This window comes from Lactuca serriola, chromosome 4, assembly GCF_051521515.1.
Source record: "Lactuca serriola cultivar US96UC23 chromosome 4, Lser_US96UC23_V15, whole genome shotgun sequence".
NCBI lineage: Eukaryota > Viridiplantae > Streptophyta > Magnoliopsida > Asterales > Asteraceae > Lactuca > Lactuca serriola.
Window position 1 is genome coordinate 319,259,693 of NC_136411.1, and position 16,411 is coordinate 319,276,103.

General features: G+C 38.4%; 1 protein-coding gene across 2 annotated transcripts; it reads right to left on the reverse strand.

Moving 5' to 3' along the window:
- Positions 1-10,340: 10,340 nt before the first annotated feature.
- Positions 10,341-14,575, reverse strand: LOC145097353 (succinate dehydrogenase [ubiquinone] flavoprotein subunit 1, mitochondrial). 2 transcript variants are annotated; one of them, XM_079034882.1, is made up of 16 exons: positions 14,364-14,575; positions 13,875-14,039; positions 13,343-13,430; positions 13,076-13,222; positions 12,844-12,984; positions 12,649-12,734; positions 12,459-12,551; positions 12,302-12,365; positions 12,094-12,237; positions 11,820-12,007; positions 11,567-11,741; positions 11,305-11,475; positions 11,140-11,209; positions 10,937-11,057; positions 10,812-10,849; positions 10,341-10,721 (listed from the first exon to the last, which is right to left on the reverse strand). In XM_079034882.1, the coding sequence occupies exons 1-16, from the start codon at positions 14,454-14,456 to the stop codon at positions 10,619-10,621; spliced, it is 1,887 nt and encodes a 628-aa protein (XP_078891008.1). In that variant the 5' UTR covers positions 14,457-14,575; the 3' UTR covers positions 10,341-10,618. The 2 variants fall into 2 exon arrangements, with proteins under 2 accessions (XP_078891008.1, XP_078891009.1); XM_079034883.1 differs by having other exon boundaries at positions 12,649-12,730; positions 12,840-12,984.
- Between the last annotated feature and the right edge of the window lie 1,836 nt (positions 14,576-16,411).

The following is a 16,411-nucleotide window of genomic DNA, read 5'->3' on the forward strand; positions in this document are numbered from 1 at the left end:
AGTTTCTATTTAATTACCTACTATGATAGATGTCATTAAACCGTGATCGTACGTAAAAAGAACGCCCAAATCCGACTTCGTATATTGAAGTTATGATTTTTCCAAGTTCGGCTTAGCAGCAGACAGCTAAAAACTCGAATCGGAGATCGAGCGACTTTTGGCCGGAATGACCTAAACGAGAATCGAAGGTCTCGACAATTGTAATTCAGCGGTAAAAAGTCTGGCAAAAACCGACATCAGATAAAGAAGTTATGAATGTCTAAAGAAATTCCTTAAACACGACCTTTTAAAAATAAATAATAAAAATAATTTCAAAATTTGCCGACGGAATCTAAACGAAAGTTGTAGAGCGTAGTCTCACCTACGCGTGGATATAAAGACCATCGAAAACGGAATTCGTATGAAGAAGATATGAATTTTAGAAGTTTATTAATTAAATTAAATATAAATTTAATTATAAACTCTTGGTAATATCCGAAGAGGAGTCAGCAGATAGGGCCGAAGTACGCCCTGCGTACCCTCGTACGCCCCGCGTACTCAAAGCCAAGGCCTTGGATCGTCCACTTCCCGGTCTATGCGAAACTAGCCTTGTCCCATCCGAAGTCCGAGGCAGTCGAGGACTCGGTCATGCATGACGTACGCGTACGCCCCGCGTACCGAGGCGGTTCCCAACCCCTTTAAAAGGGATGCGAGGGTTCCCAAGAAATGGCTCCATTTCTCTCATTTCTTTTGCGTTCTTGCCTCGTTTTCCGTGCCTGTGCTAACCCGAAGCCCTGGTCATTTTGCTCAAGTCCCGAAGATCGTTTTTACTCCCGAGATTCCCGAGAATCCCGAGAAAAATCTGTTTCCCGAGACGAAATTCTGCTCAGTTTCCATCTCGCTTTCTTCAAACTTTCAAGTGAGTTCATACCCCTTAATTAACCTTTTAAATGTTCTATAAATGCTTTTATATGCTTTCAAGGGGGGAATACAAGTAAAACACACGATTATTACCGGGTGTTATATATAAAGTTTTATTATACATTTTTATTAAATAGAATCATATGTGATTTATAAACTTTATAGGGAACTCTCGTATATAAAATATGTTACAATAGCATTCTATCTTTTGGAATATAAATTGTTTTAATGCATGTATAAACTAAACATTTTCTTATATTATATGTATACTTGTCTATCTTAGGCTTTACAAAAATCTATACTTTCATAACAAGTGATTCCTTTTCTAGGTATTTCTAAACAAACGAGACACACTTTTAGAAAACTATAATAGGTATAGTTTTATGAGGATATTGCTAACTTTTACATACTAGAAACAAAATTTTCAAGAAGTCACTTTCATATACTAGAACAAACGAACATTTTAACACGTAAATCTGTTTTTATACTAAGATTTGTGAGACATTAACTTCACGTACGTTCGAGTACACATTTCAAGTCCTGTATTATATACCAGAATCCCTTGGAGGGGGAGCATGGTGTTTGTGTATAGATCTATACGGGCTTGACAACCCGCGCCTTGACTGTTAGCTACAGTCCACCACACTTGTAGCAAGCACCTGATCGACATGTCCCCTCATGACCCTTGCCGCACTTTCCGCAAGTGCGGCCCTTCTGACCTCCCGTCCTCGAATCGGCGGACTTAGTCCGCTTGGCTGTCGGCTGAGACTGAGCCGGCCGCCGATCCACCCGTTGAGACTCGGCCTCCTCCCTGGCCTGGGTCTCCAACTCGATCTCGCGCTTCCTGGCATTCGCCTGAAGCTTAGCAAAAGTTTGATATGTCAAGTTCGATACGAACTCACGGATATCCCTCCTCAACACACCCAAATACCGGCTCATCCGAGCCTGCTCCGTGGACACCTGCTCGGGGCAGAACATCGCCCTCTCATGAAACTTCCGCGTGATCACCGTGACAGAATCATTACCCTGCTTGAGGGTCAAGAACTCCTGAACCAACTGTTCCCTCTCCACCGGGGGAACGTACTCGTCTCTGAACGTAGTGGTAAACCTCTCCCATGTCACAGCTGAAACCTCTGCCAGAGTGAAGTTCGCCGTCACGAACTTCCACCAATCCTTTGCTTCCAGGCGGAGCTGGTTCAAGGCGAACCGTACCCTCAGATGCTCCGGACATGAACAAGTGTAGAAACATCCCTCGATATCAACAATCCATCTCATCGCAGCGATCGGATCCTGAGTCCCGTCAAACTCAGGTGGCTTCGTGTTGCTGAACTCCCGGAACAGCAACAAGTCACCTCCCTGTGGTCTGGCAGCGGCCACAGCTGCGGTAGCTGCAGCGGCTGCAGCCTCAGTCAACGCGGCGTACCGCTCATCAAATTTCTCCAGCAGAGTGGCCTTAATAGACCCAAACATCTCCGGAATCTCAGCCCGGATCGCTGCAGCCACCTCCTCATGAATCATCTGACGAATCTCCTCGTCACTCACACTGCTCGTACTAGGTCTGTGGCGTGGTCCAACCATGATGCCTCTGAAATACAACATAGAAATATCAGAGACTCTATCGAGCATAATCGCACTCGATAACGCAACCCTACTCAGTCTCCGATACCCAGGGATTCTTACTTGGGTTGCCCACTGACCCGGTGTCTTCGATAGTACGGGCCCAATACTACCGACTACACCGTATCAGCATTCACCCAAAGTCCTCCTCCTCAAACCCCGGATCCTGAGTACTCTATTCTTGCCATGCACTAGCTACCCGCTCGCTCTCAAAGCATCTCATAGCAACAGATTTCCCCTAGACTAAGGCATCACAAATCAGGTCACTCTAGTCCTAATATGAATACCTAGTCTTCTAGCATGCATATCATATCATATCATATCATATCATAGTTCAGAACATATATTGTAAGGGTATTTTTGGGGATTTTTACTGTTCGGGCGCTAGCTGATCGTACACACTGCTTCATCCTTGTTTACCACAAAATCCTTTACAAAAATTTCATGCCTTTGTTTTTGAAAGATTTCCTCAAATCCTCGGTTTGAGTTCAGTTACGCCCGAAGGTGTACCCGAATCCCTCAAACCAAGGCTCTGATACCAACTTGTAACAACGGAAATTTTAAAACAAATTTTTCATTTCTTAAAATATATTTCCATCAAAATAAGTCATAAAGATCCAATGTATCATGTCATAATACAAATCATATAAATCCCAAGATCATAAATCCTCCATCAGTGTGTACAGATCACGCCGGCGCCTTCCCACGGTCCTCGCTGGTACCTGAAGCACATATCACAAAATCTGTAAGCATAAATGCTTAGTGAGTTCCCCAAAATACAACCTACGCACATACGCCTTTCCAGGCCCTGACCTTCCGGTCCATGTGTCTCAGGGGACTTCCGTCCCGACTAGGTAAACCTTCCGGTCCTACCCACGCCAACCTTACGGTCCACATTACTGTTGGGTTTTGAGCATTCTAACACTCCTATGGTGTACATGCAACCCTATAAACCTTGGATCTATGTTTTCTCTATAATACATGCAAATAAGAACTTTCCAAGGCTTTAATCCTAACTAGCATATTATGAAGTTCTTATACTACAAAGTACTAGTTAGATGACATACCTTTTTGATGTAGCTTGATGTCTTCAAGCTTTAAGAGTTTATCCCCAATAGTGTGGAAGCCTCAAATGGAATCACAAATCACCAAAACACCTTGGAAGACTTTAGAGAATATGGATACTTGGTTCTCTCTAGTGAAATTGGCTAGCCCTTCTTAGTGTACCACACACTAGTACCAATTTCACCAACCAAGGACATCTTTATATAGTAAGGAGGATTAGGGTTAAACCCTAATACACATGACCTTTCATTTCCTAGGATCCATGGGTTAAACACTCCATGGACTATCCATGAAAGCTTAGCCCAACCTAAATGAACTTGGCCCATTCCATATATATAAGAGTCCATATTTAATTAGTTTCTTTTGATCACTTAATTAATTATAAATTAATTCTTGATCAATACTAATTAAATAATATGATTCCATATTAATATATTAGAACTTATAATATATTAATATTAATCATAAACATACTATTCTCAAAAGATTATCCATATAAATTGTGTCGGTGAAGTGCAACCCAAATGGACCATGCCGGGTCGGGTCAAGTACATACCAAATATAGTTATGGACTTAGACATTAATCCAACAATTACAACGCCTTCCGGCCCATAACATATTCGCCTTCCGGCCCATAACATAATGCCTTCCGGCCCTTATCAAACATATCATACATAGCACATATAACGATTAACTTATCACACATAACACATATATCTCATACCATATCCGACCTTCCGGTCACACAGTCAAACCCTTCCGGGTATAGTATAGTGAGAAGACTCACCACGTGTATCTCGATAACTCGCGAATCCTGGAATCACTCGTGCTCGATCCTCCGAGCTATAATCCTCCTATAACATCATATGTCTCTAATTAACACTTTTACCACTAAGGTTGACTACCCCTACAAGTCAATACTTGGTCAACTCTGGTCAATGGTCAACGGTCAACTTTGACCGGACTCGGCGAGTGCACTAGAGTGACTCGGCGAGTCTAAGCGTTTTCACCAACTCTCTAGGATTCCCTTTTTGACACGTCGAGTACTCCCCTGACTCGACGAGTTCCACCTGGTATGAATTGCGGGGCCACTCCGACTCAACTCGCTGAGTCTCAAGAACAACTCGGCGAGTTCCAGTTCGACTCAGTCCACCTGTCAACCCTCTCTAACTCTCCCTGACTCACTAAGTCAACCCATAACTCGGCAGGACCACTCACTGAGTGGTTAAGGACAATCTTCATGCTACTCGCCGAGTCTGTTCTTCAGACTCGGCGAGTCCATGCCATGCATCAACTCAAACTTGCTTCTGAGGTCAGATCCGCTCCAACAACTCATAGATCTGGCCCTCCTAAGCTTATTCATCACGTAAAGTCCATGTCTTGGTGCTCATAACACACCCCATGACTCATAAATGGTGTTTTGACCTCAAGCACAAAGACCCCAATCCAAAACCCCCATGGATTCATAAAAAGCTTGGGCAAAGGGACACTCTGGACCTCCAAGGGTCCAAATCTAGAACCTAACACGCTTAAGGGACCAAGGAAGCACTAGATCTAGCCACAAAAGGGCTCAATAAGCCCTAAATCAATATAAACATCAACATAACGAAGAATGGCTCGAAGGTAGTACCTCAAATGTGATGTTCTGGACCTCAAAACTTCAGGAAGTGGCTCCTCTTGTTTCCCCCTTGGCTATTGCTTCCTTTCCCTTGCAAGATGACACCTCCAAGGTCAATAATGGCTCCTTGATTTACTCCAAACGCTCAAGCTCGCTAGGGTTTCACTCAGGGGACTTGTGAGCACAAATGACGGCCTTAAGGCCCTTTAAATAGGTCCCAAACCCGAGAAATTAGGGTTTCATTAAACAGCGCGGACTCGCCGAGTCCATCCCTTGGACTCGCCGAGTCCAGGCGCGAACCCGCGTCCAGAACCGCGATCCTACTCGGCGAGTTTGAGCTCCAACTCGCCGAGTCCCCTCACATAACACCAAAAAAATATACATAAAAGATACCTGGAAATCCGGGCTGTTACATCCCAGGGATTCAGTAATTTCAGGTATCAAAATGCTTTTGAAGAAGGGATGTTGCGGCGCCAGTTTAATCTCATATTTTGACATCATATTGTAATTGGTTTTGAACATGTAACTTTTGACAAATGTAAACTTTCAAGTATATATATTATGGTTGTATTGTTTTCTTTACTATGTATTCATTTGTTACGTTACTACATGAAGTCATCCGCCCCCGAACGTTTCCGTCGTTCAGGTTTGGGGGTGTGACAAACAACACCTCAAATTTCACAGAGAAAATCTAAAAAAGAAAGTATTTTTAAAATTTTGAAAAACAAACAACGTAATTGAGCCTTAACTCAAAATTCGTGGATTGAGAACAAGGTTATGCATAGTAAAGACTGAAAAAGTATCTGAAAAAAAAAATCAAGAATCGACTTATAATTACATTTAAGTTCTTCAATGTGCTTGACAATTCGTGCTTAGCCATCGCTGATAATTCGAAATTAGGGTTTCGGCAGAGCCCTCTCAATCCGGCTCCCTGAAATGGATGGGATCAACAGAAAGGCATGAGTAGAAACACCTATCAAATTGATTAGGAAGGAGACGGAAAGAAAAGGCTTTCCATTTCCTTCTGATGGCGATCGAGAGAGAGAGAAAGAGAGGCGAGAGAGAGAGAGAGAGATGGAGGAGTAAACCCATAGGCGCTGAGACATTCAAACGTACCATAAGCAGCAATGAATTAATGGATGAAGGGCAAAGCCCAAGGCACGATATCATCTTTGAAATCAATGGGTTTAGATTTGGCTTGTTGTGTCATCTATGTCATCTCTTTCAGGTCTCCGAAGAGGAATCTGTAGGAGTTTCCTTTCAGGCCCTGAGCTCTTAAGGATTTTTCGATCTTCTTTGGTTTGAACCACAGCGAATCCAGGACATTCCCACAACAAAAAGCTCTTTACTTAACTTCATTTTTGGATGATGGGACGTCTTCTGTGGGAGACGTTGGATACCGAGATATTGATTTTGCCATTGCCGTAGCAGAATCTTGAAAACAGTTCAAACCCATCTGACCCACCGGGGAAATTATTGATCTCGATTCCAGTTTTTCTGATCTGGGATTTTCTCTTTTCTTTCTTGATGATCTTCCTTAACTTCCCCGATAATCTTGGTTGATCGTGGTTGATCTAAGTTTTCAAGGGTTAGGGCTATTTGTGTGTGACAGAAAAGGTGAACTGCATCTTTGGTGGAGACGGATGAGAATTGATTTGATGGCGGCTGTTGTGCGTGTTTTGGAGATTAGGGTAAGGTAACATACGTATATGATTGGTTATATGCTTAATATTATTGTACACCAGGTAATACATATTGTAACTCTTAATTTTCAAGAAAGAGGCAATATGTTTAATAATATAGTATGGATATCAACTCTAAACGAGACAATCATCAAAATCAAGTTAAAATGACGAAAAACCTACTGAATCAAAACAAAAAAAACAACATTATCAACATAAAACGACAGCTAACTAATTAATGAAAACATGCATTATCAATAAAATGAAAAATAACCCGCATTCTAACATTTCATTTCGATTAAGGAAGATGCGACTTCGTTTATATTTTCTCCTGAAGATATTTACTGATTTCTCAATAACAGGTAAGAAACGAAAACTAGGGCAAAATGAGATAAAGAAAGAAAAAGAAGGTTTCCTGAGAGTTCGAATTGAGACTTTGATCGAGAAAGAAAAGAAAACAATAGGCGGTTACAGTATCGTAGCCTGCAAAATTCATGTCAATCTTTGTAAAATTACAACAATAGCCCTACAAACGTCAACTAACGACGTTAGTTTAATAAGTTACAATTATAATTACAAATATGCCACCGCATAGTTTCAGAAACAAACATAAGTAAATCAAACGGTTATACACATATCTCACAATCTCTAATTTTTTTTATCTCAAGGGAACCAACATATATATATATATATATATATATATATATATATATATATATATATTTATATATATATATATAATCCTCTCTAGCTACTTTCGATTCTTCAAACCCCATATCCTTTTTTTCTTTTTCTTCTTAACAAATCTTTGAAGGTGGTGCTCGATGGTAGCTCCAATGGAGGTTGGTGTCAGGTGTAGGGTGGCAGAGGTGGTGGTGTTCTAAACCCCAGATCCCTTTTCCTTTTCACAACAACACAACCCTTTATCTTCTTCTATTCATCTTTATTGTTGACGGTGGTGGTTCCGGCCGAGCGGGTGTTTTAAAGGGTTGTGGCTCTCGGCAATGGTGGTGTATATGGTGGTTGTGATGAAGGTTTAGTGGTGGTATGTGGTTGTTGAAAGTGGTCGACGCAGGTGGGTTTGATCAACGAGGGAAGTTCGACTGGAGTAAATAACGGTGATGGGTATTTCTGTGAAGGTGGCGGTCGGTGTGGTTGGTTGGTTTTGGTGGTTTACAGAGGCGGCCGGAACGGTGGGTACGATAGTGGATATGAAGGCCCATGGATGGCAACGAGTTTGGTTTTTGCCGTTTATGAATTCATGTGGTGGTGATTGTTGTTTCACAGTGAAGGTTTGGTTCCACCGATAGAAAATAAGATCGGTGATGTCAAGGCTTTGGGTTGTTGCTTCATTTTTCCAAAGGATTTCATACCCTTATTCATGTGTTGGTCCTCAGGTCGAAAATGTTGTTTTTTTACTATGTTATCTCTGACGACGATGTCTCCTCTGTCTCCGGTGCCTCCGATAAATCTCGTGGACCTTTCTCTAGTTCATCTCGTCTTTTTCTTTCCGAAACTGATCCAAGTTTAAAACATATGTTATTGTATATGATTTCTGAGTTGATTCATATGTGAAGTTAATTTAAAGCTTTGGAAACCATTACGCCTTGTTCCCGAGTTCTACTTAAGGAGAGAAATTGGAGGATACGGAGGGAAAGTGAGGGGTGTCGAAGGAAAATCGTGTTCCTGAGGTTCATTAATGGAAGGAAAGTGGGGGGAAGGGAAGGATTTTGGAGTCATATTTTCCTTCCAAATTTTCCTCCCAAATTGGACGGATTTGGGAAGAAAGTGAGGGGAAGGAAAATTTTGTGTTTTATTTTCTTTTTCCTCCTAACTCGGGAACACAAAAACTTAAAATTTTCCTTCCATTTCCTTTCATTTCCTTCGAACTCGGGAACACGGAATAATGAATATTTTCCTTCACCTCCCTTTCTTTTCGTCAAAATTTTTCTTCCCTTTCTTTTAATAAATTTACAAAAAAACTCGGAAACAAGGCGTTAGATCCATCTCGAAACTGGTTTTAGTGTGTATGCTTGTGTGTGTTTTTCTACGGTATAGAAGAAAATATGAGAGAGAGAGAGAGAGAGAGAGAGAGAGAGAGAGAGAGAGAGAGAGAGAGAGAGAGAGAGAGAGAGAGAGAGAGAGAGAGAGAGAGAGAGAGAGAGAGATTTTATGGGCCCCTCTTAATTTTTTTTAATTATTTAAATATAAAAGTTTGTAAGGTGGCATAAGGGGATAACTGGGTTATCCTTTTAGTTTTCTCAAGATAAACCTTTAAAAGATACAGAAATAAAAATAGAATATAGTCCACCATACCACCCCCATCCCACCATTCTTATTTCTTCCACCCCATCGGTTCTCCCACTTCCACTAGCAAACTCTGCCACCCGGGAGACCTCCACTACTTCCACCGGCTGCTACTGATCATCTTGCACAACTTCAAAATTCCATCAAAATCATCCATGTTTTAGAGAAATCAACAGAGGAGTCTGATGGGTGCACAGATGCTCTGCAAATAGGGAAATCCGCGATCTTTTCGGTGGTCCATATTCACCATGGACAATCTCGGTTCAGATGTTCATGTCAGACAACATCTCTCACTTCTGCTTTCTAAGTGTCGTTGTCCTGTTTTTTTCCCAAACAATACTCTACCCAGATACATACTATTGCCAAACCCTTGACCATTTCAGTGAAATGAACATTCTCCAACATATACCAACAATGTTCACATCAAAAAGGCTCTTATCATGGAACAGAATCGAACCCACTGTTTTCATTACGAATTGTTTAATCTAGATGCCCATAAAGTGTTCGAACATGGAGCATGCCCATAAAGTGTTCGATAGAATGCCTCAAAGAGACTATGTTCTTGGAACGCTATGGTTTCTGGGTATGTTGGAAGTGAGTTATCGAGTATTGATCAGGAGATGTTTGTTTTAATGCATTTGTCAGGGTCCTTACATAATTGAAGTTGTTGGAAATCCCTTGAAGTTTTCATGTCTATATGAAGAGATAGTGTTGTGTGGGATGCTACTACATTTGTTGTGGTTTCGAAGGCATATTTGGATTTGAAGGATTATAGTTTAGGAATTTAAATCCATGTCATATCCACAAATCTTTGTACTGTTGGATTATGGTGTATTTTTGTATAACATCAAATCCATCATGATCACATATTTAGTGATTTCTTACAACCATAAATTAAACTAGCAAGAGACGAATCAATTACTCCTCTTTGTAGTCAATTCTTTTGCTTTCTCATTCGATCAATCGATATCCCAAACCAAACATCCTTTTTCATAGCAACACCCAAGAACAGTGATCAAGCACCAATGGCAACTTCTTTTCTCTTGGTATAAACTTGAGTTTTGCATGACATTCACACATACTAATGGTGCAAATACTTTGTTTCAACACAATAATAAGATGTAATATATAACCATTTTCATACACGCATATGAGATATCTTTAACTTTATAAACTACAATCTTATTGTCAACTGAGACACACTTTGGCTTTATCCATGTCAAGTCAAAGCAGTAAGCATAAATCATTACGCTCTAAGTCTAAAAAACAAAGTTACAAACACAATCTACCAGAGACAACTTATGTGCAGGTTTTTAGCGTTTTGCATCAAAGGACGAATGCAACAACAATTTATTATCAAAATTTTGCATAATAAAATAATTCTTGATAATAGTAACCCAGCAAATTCAATCCATGTGCAAGGATTTTATTAATACACACGAGCCTTTGGTGGGAAAGTCTGCACGTCATCATCAAGAGTATTCATGTGAACCGGCCTGTAGTCTAGTCGCACCTTCTCATTCTCCCAGTATCTGCACATATTTTAAGATCATCATATAATGTCAAGAAAAAAAGCAAGATGTTATCTCTTGAATTTATGAGAGAAATAGAGAGATATTTACCCGAGTGTGTGTTTCATCCATTTCTCATCATCTCTTTTCTGAAAAAGCATCAGATCGAACATTTATGAGAAAAGGTGAAGAAAAGAAGGAAATTAATTAAAAAGGAGATGTGAAAGTGAGCAAACCGTGAAATCTTCACGAGCATGAGCTCCTCTACTCTCTTTCCTGGCTTCAGCTGAATGCATGGTGATGCATGCATTGATCAAAAGGTTCTCCAACTCTATCGTCTCTAGCAAGTCCGAGTTCCTGAAATATGTCTTCACATAAATACATCTGACCATAATAATAATAAAAAAATACTAAATCTTAAAAGTCCAATTGAATTTACCATATCAAGCTTCTATCTTTCAATTTGACATCATGATAACTCTCCCATGCTTTGTCAATCAGATCACAACCTGTATTACAAGACTCATATACTCAGTCAATATGGTAACAAGGAAAAATATATGTATATAATGTACTATATATATACACAGAAACACAAACACACCTTCTTCTAATGTCTCCTGTGTGCGAAACACAGCAGCATTATTCTGCATGATTCGCTGCATGTTCAATCGAATCTGAGAGGTATGAAGTGAACCATTTGAATTCCTGATTTTGTCTAACCATGCAATAGTCTTCTCTCCAGCATCCTTTGACAATGGTGCTTGTTTTTCACCTGTATATATCAAAGCAACTTGAGTCAATATGACATGCATATTTTCTATTACTTATATATGTAAAACTTAAAAGAAAAAAAAAAACTTCACCTGGCTTATGGATCTCTGCAACTCTATTAGCACAAGCTCTACCAAACACAACAATGTCAAGAAGAGAATTTGCTCCAAGACGATTAGCACCATGAACGGAAGCACATGCTGCTTCTCCAGCAGCCATAAGTCCAGGAACAATGGCATCGGGATTATCACCTTTTTTGTTTACAACCTGTAAAAAGAAAATAATGAATAAAAAAAATGGTTGAAAATTTGAAATGATAGTATATAATTAATTATATATGTATACTTCGCCATGGTAATTAGTTGGGATTCCACCCATGTTGTAATGGACAGTTGGCAAAACTGGAATAGGCTCCTTTGTAACATCAACACCAGCAAAAATGGCAGCAGTTTCAGAGATACCAGGGAGTCTCTCCTTGAGAACCTCTGGTGGTAGGTGATTCAAGTGAAGATAAATGTGATCCTTCATTGGTCCTATAACATATAATTAATTAGGGTTTAGATCTTGAAAAAACATTCCTTGATTTGAGATTTAATTGGTGAAGAAACATAAAACATACCTACACCACGACCTTCTCTAATTTCCATTGTCATGGATCTTGAAACAACATCCCTTGATGCAAGATCCTTTGCAGTTGGAGCATAACGTTCCATAAATCTTTCACCTTCACTATTCCTTAAAATACCCCCTTCACCACGAGATCCTGCATTGAGATGAACGAGGTTATAACAGTCTTTTCAGTTGAACAAAAAGAAATATACACTAACCTTCAGTAATAAGACACCCAGCACCATATATACCAGTGGGATGAAATTGCACAAACTCAAGATCCTGAAACAATTAATCACAACAAAATGACAATTCACATCCATGGATAAATCAATATGAAAATGATGAAATAAAGTTTTGTTATAATATTAATACCTCAAGAGGAAGGCCTGCACGTGCAACCATAGCATTTCCATCTCCTGTGCATGTATGAGCAGAGGTTGCTGAGAAATATGCTCTACCATAACCCTGAAAAACAAAATAAAATGGGATTAAATAATTAGTAGATTTTCATTTTCCACAATCCACATAGACACAAAATTAATCTCCATTAACAAATAATCACCCCAGTTGCCAAGATTGTTGAAGAAGAACGGAATCTATGTAGTGTCCCATCCTCCATGTTCAGTGCAATGACACCTTGGCAGCTTCCTGGAAGAAATTTATCATATGAAGTTATAAACAATATGAATGAAATCACTTTTTTGACATATAATTATAAATATAATTAATTCAAGGGAAAAAGAAAAAGGCAACATACCATCACTACCCATGATTAGATCCAAAGCAAAATATTCCACGAAGAACTGTGTGTTATGTTTCATTGCTTGACCATATAATGTATGCAACAAAGCATGACCAGTTCTATCAGCAGCACAAGCACAACGATAAGCTTGTCCACCTATGAAATAAACATGAAGAATTTGAGATAAGATTTTTATTTTATTTTATAAGTTGGAATAAGTAGAGAATGATGATATCAAGTTAACAACCATTGCCAAAGTCAAGACTTTGACCACCAAATGCACGTTGGTATATTTTGCCCTCTTCAGTTCGAGAAAATGGTAAACCATAGTTTTCAAGTTCGATAACTGCTTTGGGTGCTTCTCTACACATGTATTGGATAGCATCTTGATCACCTATAGAAATGTAAAACCTTTGTTATGATTTAAAAACAAAAAATAAATATATCTTGAAATAATATTTTTATAAGATAGAACAGGGTATATTATAAAAGAAATAAGAAGGAAATGAAGTACCTAGCCAATCGCTTCCCTTAACTGTGTCATACATGTGCCACCTCCAGTCATCCACAGTCATGTTTCCTAATGCAGCATTTATACCTCCCTGCATACATTTAGAAAATGCAACTCAACTTAGTTTCATCACCAAAACAATATAAAACAAAACTACTTGGGATAAGAAATGCATCCACTTCAATATTTACAAGTTATTGAGTTAACTTGATCACATCAAGGAATTGCAGAGGCAAGATATACACCTACAATGTAAACTTCTTCTTTGGTCAAAAGCAAAAAGTGCTAATGGGCCAATAATTCAAAATTACAACTTGAAAAGAAGTGTTGGAAACGTAAGTTCCAACTTTTTTGAATCTAATCCCTAGGAATAAAACATAGTCGATTGTTAAAGGAGGGTTTGTAGGATGACCAGAAACCCTAGAATGTAAACTAGCTCCATTCAGTAAACTGTAAACTTTTTTAGATCGATCATCAAATGTAAACAAAAATACCTGAAGAAACAAGAACTAAATAGTTAGAACAAACAACAAACCTGAGCTGCAACAGTGTGAGAACGTGTAGGGAACAGCTTGGTAATGCAAGCAGTATTAAATCCATGCTCGGAAAGCCCTATCGCAGCTCGAAGACCGGCACCTCCAGCTCCAACCACAACGGCGTCGTATGTATGATCAACTATCGTATATGATGATCCGACACGCTGTTTTACCACATCCAAAAACACGATTAAAAAAAGAAAACACACAGACACACATTTCACAAGCTAAATCTCAAAAAGCCTCGGTGTGGTAATCAAATTTTAAAAAATCAACAATCTCTCGACAACAAAACAAAAAACTAAATGACTTACAACCGATCAAAAGCAAAACACGCTACAATACATAAATCAATTCAAAAATCGAAAATATAATTGCATGATGTGAAAACGCTTATCTCGTAGATCCATTTCAGTTCCAAATAAAAAACCTAACTTTCGACTAATTCAAAAACGCAATAAAACATACAAGGATTCATAAGAGAGTACCGATTCGGAAGCGAAGAATCGTTGTGAGAGAAAGCCGCCGGCGGTGGATCTCCGGGAAGGAATACGAAGACCACGTGACACGCACCTCCACATCTCTTTATATGTGAGTGTATATCAGTGTATGTATCTATATTTATCAGCTGCTATTGGTTTTAAGAATGGTGATAGAATGGGAGAGAGAAAGAGAGGGGGAGGGGAATGAAAGAAATAGGAGTGCTGCTTGCTAATGAAGAAGATGGACTGTAACAAAAGTTGGTATTATACCAAAACTACCCCTACTTTGCCTTTTAATTATCCAAAATGCCATTAGCGAAAAGGAAAATCGAATGGCCATTATTTATATAGTTTATTAATATTAAATAAGATTTTATAAAAGTCATTTGGTACTTAGTCATAAATAATTTTATCTGTTATTTATCGCTCAACATAGAGACATGAGAAATACTCGATGTCACAACGAATACATCAATAAATCTTGGTTTTAGCTTTTTATCTTAAAAAATTTTAAGTATTTGATAATGGAGTAGTTTATAATTTTATATTTATATATACCTCCATAAATTGTTCATCATATTGTTTTGTTGAATTTATAATTTTGGAATATAATACTTACAGAATAGTCTAGTGGCAAAATATGGACTTTTAGTATTTATTACTACTAACCAAACAAAATCAATTAAATTACATCCTAATGTAAAACGAAAACACTATATTTTCTTTGGTAATCGAATCAAACGGATAAACTTGATGAAAATACTAATCATTTTGGTAATCAAATATCATATATATTTCCCAAAATAATTTATTAAAAACAGTAAGCTCAAAATTGTAACATGAAACCATTTTACCTTGCAAAAAGAAAATATATTAGGGTTTATTTGGATTCGCCAAGGATGATTTCTAAAAAATATAATATGAATTATAAACAATTTAACGTGAAATTTTAATAAAGTATAGTACTTTTGCCAAACACTACATGGGTTGGGTGCATTGGGCAGTTGTAAAGTGTGTTTGGTAGATTGTACGGTGTGAATTTTCTAGCCATGTTTTTGCAAACTTGGAATTTATTAAAATCATGTGGGAATTGTGTTGGGCAAAGAGGATGAGAAGGGGAGGTGGATGGGTGCACGGCAAGTAATTGATGGCTGGTGGAGGCAACGGACGCGATGCATCAATTTTGGGGCTTAAATGTGCAACGCGCGGCCGCAGGTGCAGCCACCCGTTTCAAAGGAATCACCTAAAACATAACGCTACTTTATTTTCTTCTCTAACATTAGTCAATGTTTACATTTATAAAGGATAAGTCACATCATGATAATTGAGTATGTTAGATAGGTTAATTTGATCAATGTATAGTTTTGTTACTCTTGTAGTTAGAGTAAATTTTAGAAATGGTCCTTATGGTTTGTTCAAATTCTCAATTTTGCTCCAATTTTTGAAAAACTGATAAGTCGCATCCCTGTGTTTTTCAATTATTACAGTTTTGGTCCTTCTAGCTAACTCTGTTAGATATAGTCTGTTAAAAACATGTAAAATGACTAATATACCCCTAATTTTTTTTATTATATTCTTTTTAATTTTATTATTATTTAAGGTCATACCCCTCCATATACTTTATTGTTGCTCTTCCGATTAATCCCTAGTCTACTTCTCTGAAAACTTCCTCTGGTAATCTTCAACATTTAAGTGTTTCTCTAATCAATCTAATTGAATTAAAACACCACATCCACACAACACTTTGGAAGTGGGTGTTATGGATTTCACTGAATGTAAATGCAAACCAAAAACCTGAATTCTTAAAAGATCTGTTGCACCAAAGACGAGCCAAGAACTAGATGCCAAACATCTTATGTGATTTCATATACAAACACATGACAAAAATAAGATCGGGAGGAAGGAGAAAATGGAAAACTAGATATAAGATTCCATATTCTTATGTGATTTGATGCACAACCATTTTCATTCCTTGATATCACTTGTATCAAACTCAAGAGACACAGACAATTCTCAATTGATTATGTTTGTATCTATCTCAAATCATCAAACGT

Coding starts and splice junctions, on each gene's coding strand:
- LOC145097353 (XM_079034882.1), bottom strand. CDS start 14,456: ATGTGGAGGTGCGTGTCACGTGGTCTTCGTATTCCTTCCCGGAGATCC. Junction 11,742..11,819: donor CAACTAATTACCATGGCGAA/GTATACATATAT, acceptor TTCTTTTTACAG/GTTGTAAACAAAAAAGGTGA. Junction 11,476..11,566: donor TGCAGAGATCCATAAGCCAG/GTGAAGTTTTTT, acceptor TGATATATACAG/GTGAAAAACAAGCACCATTG.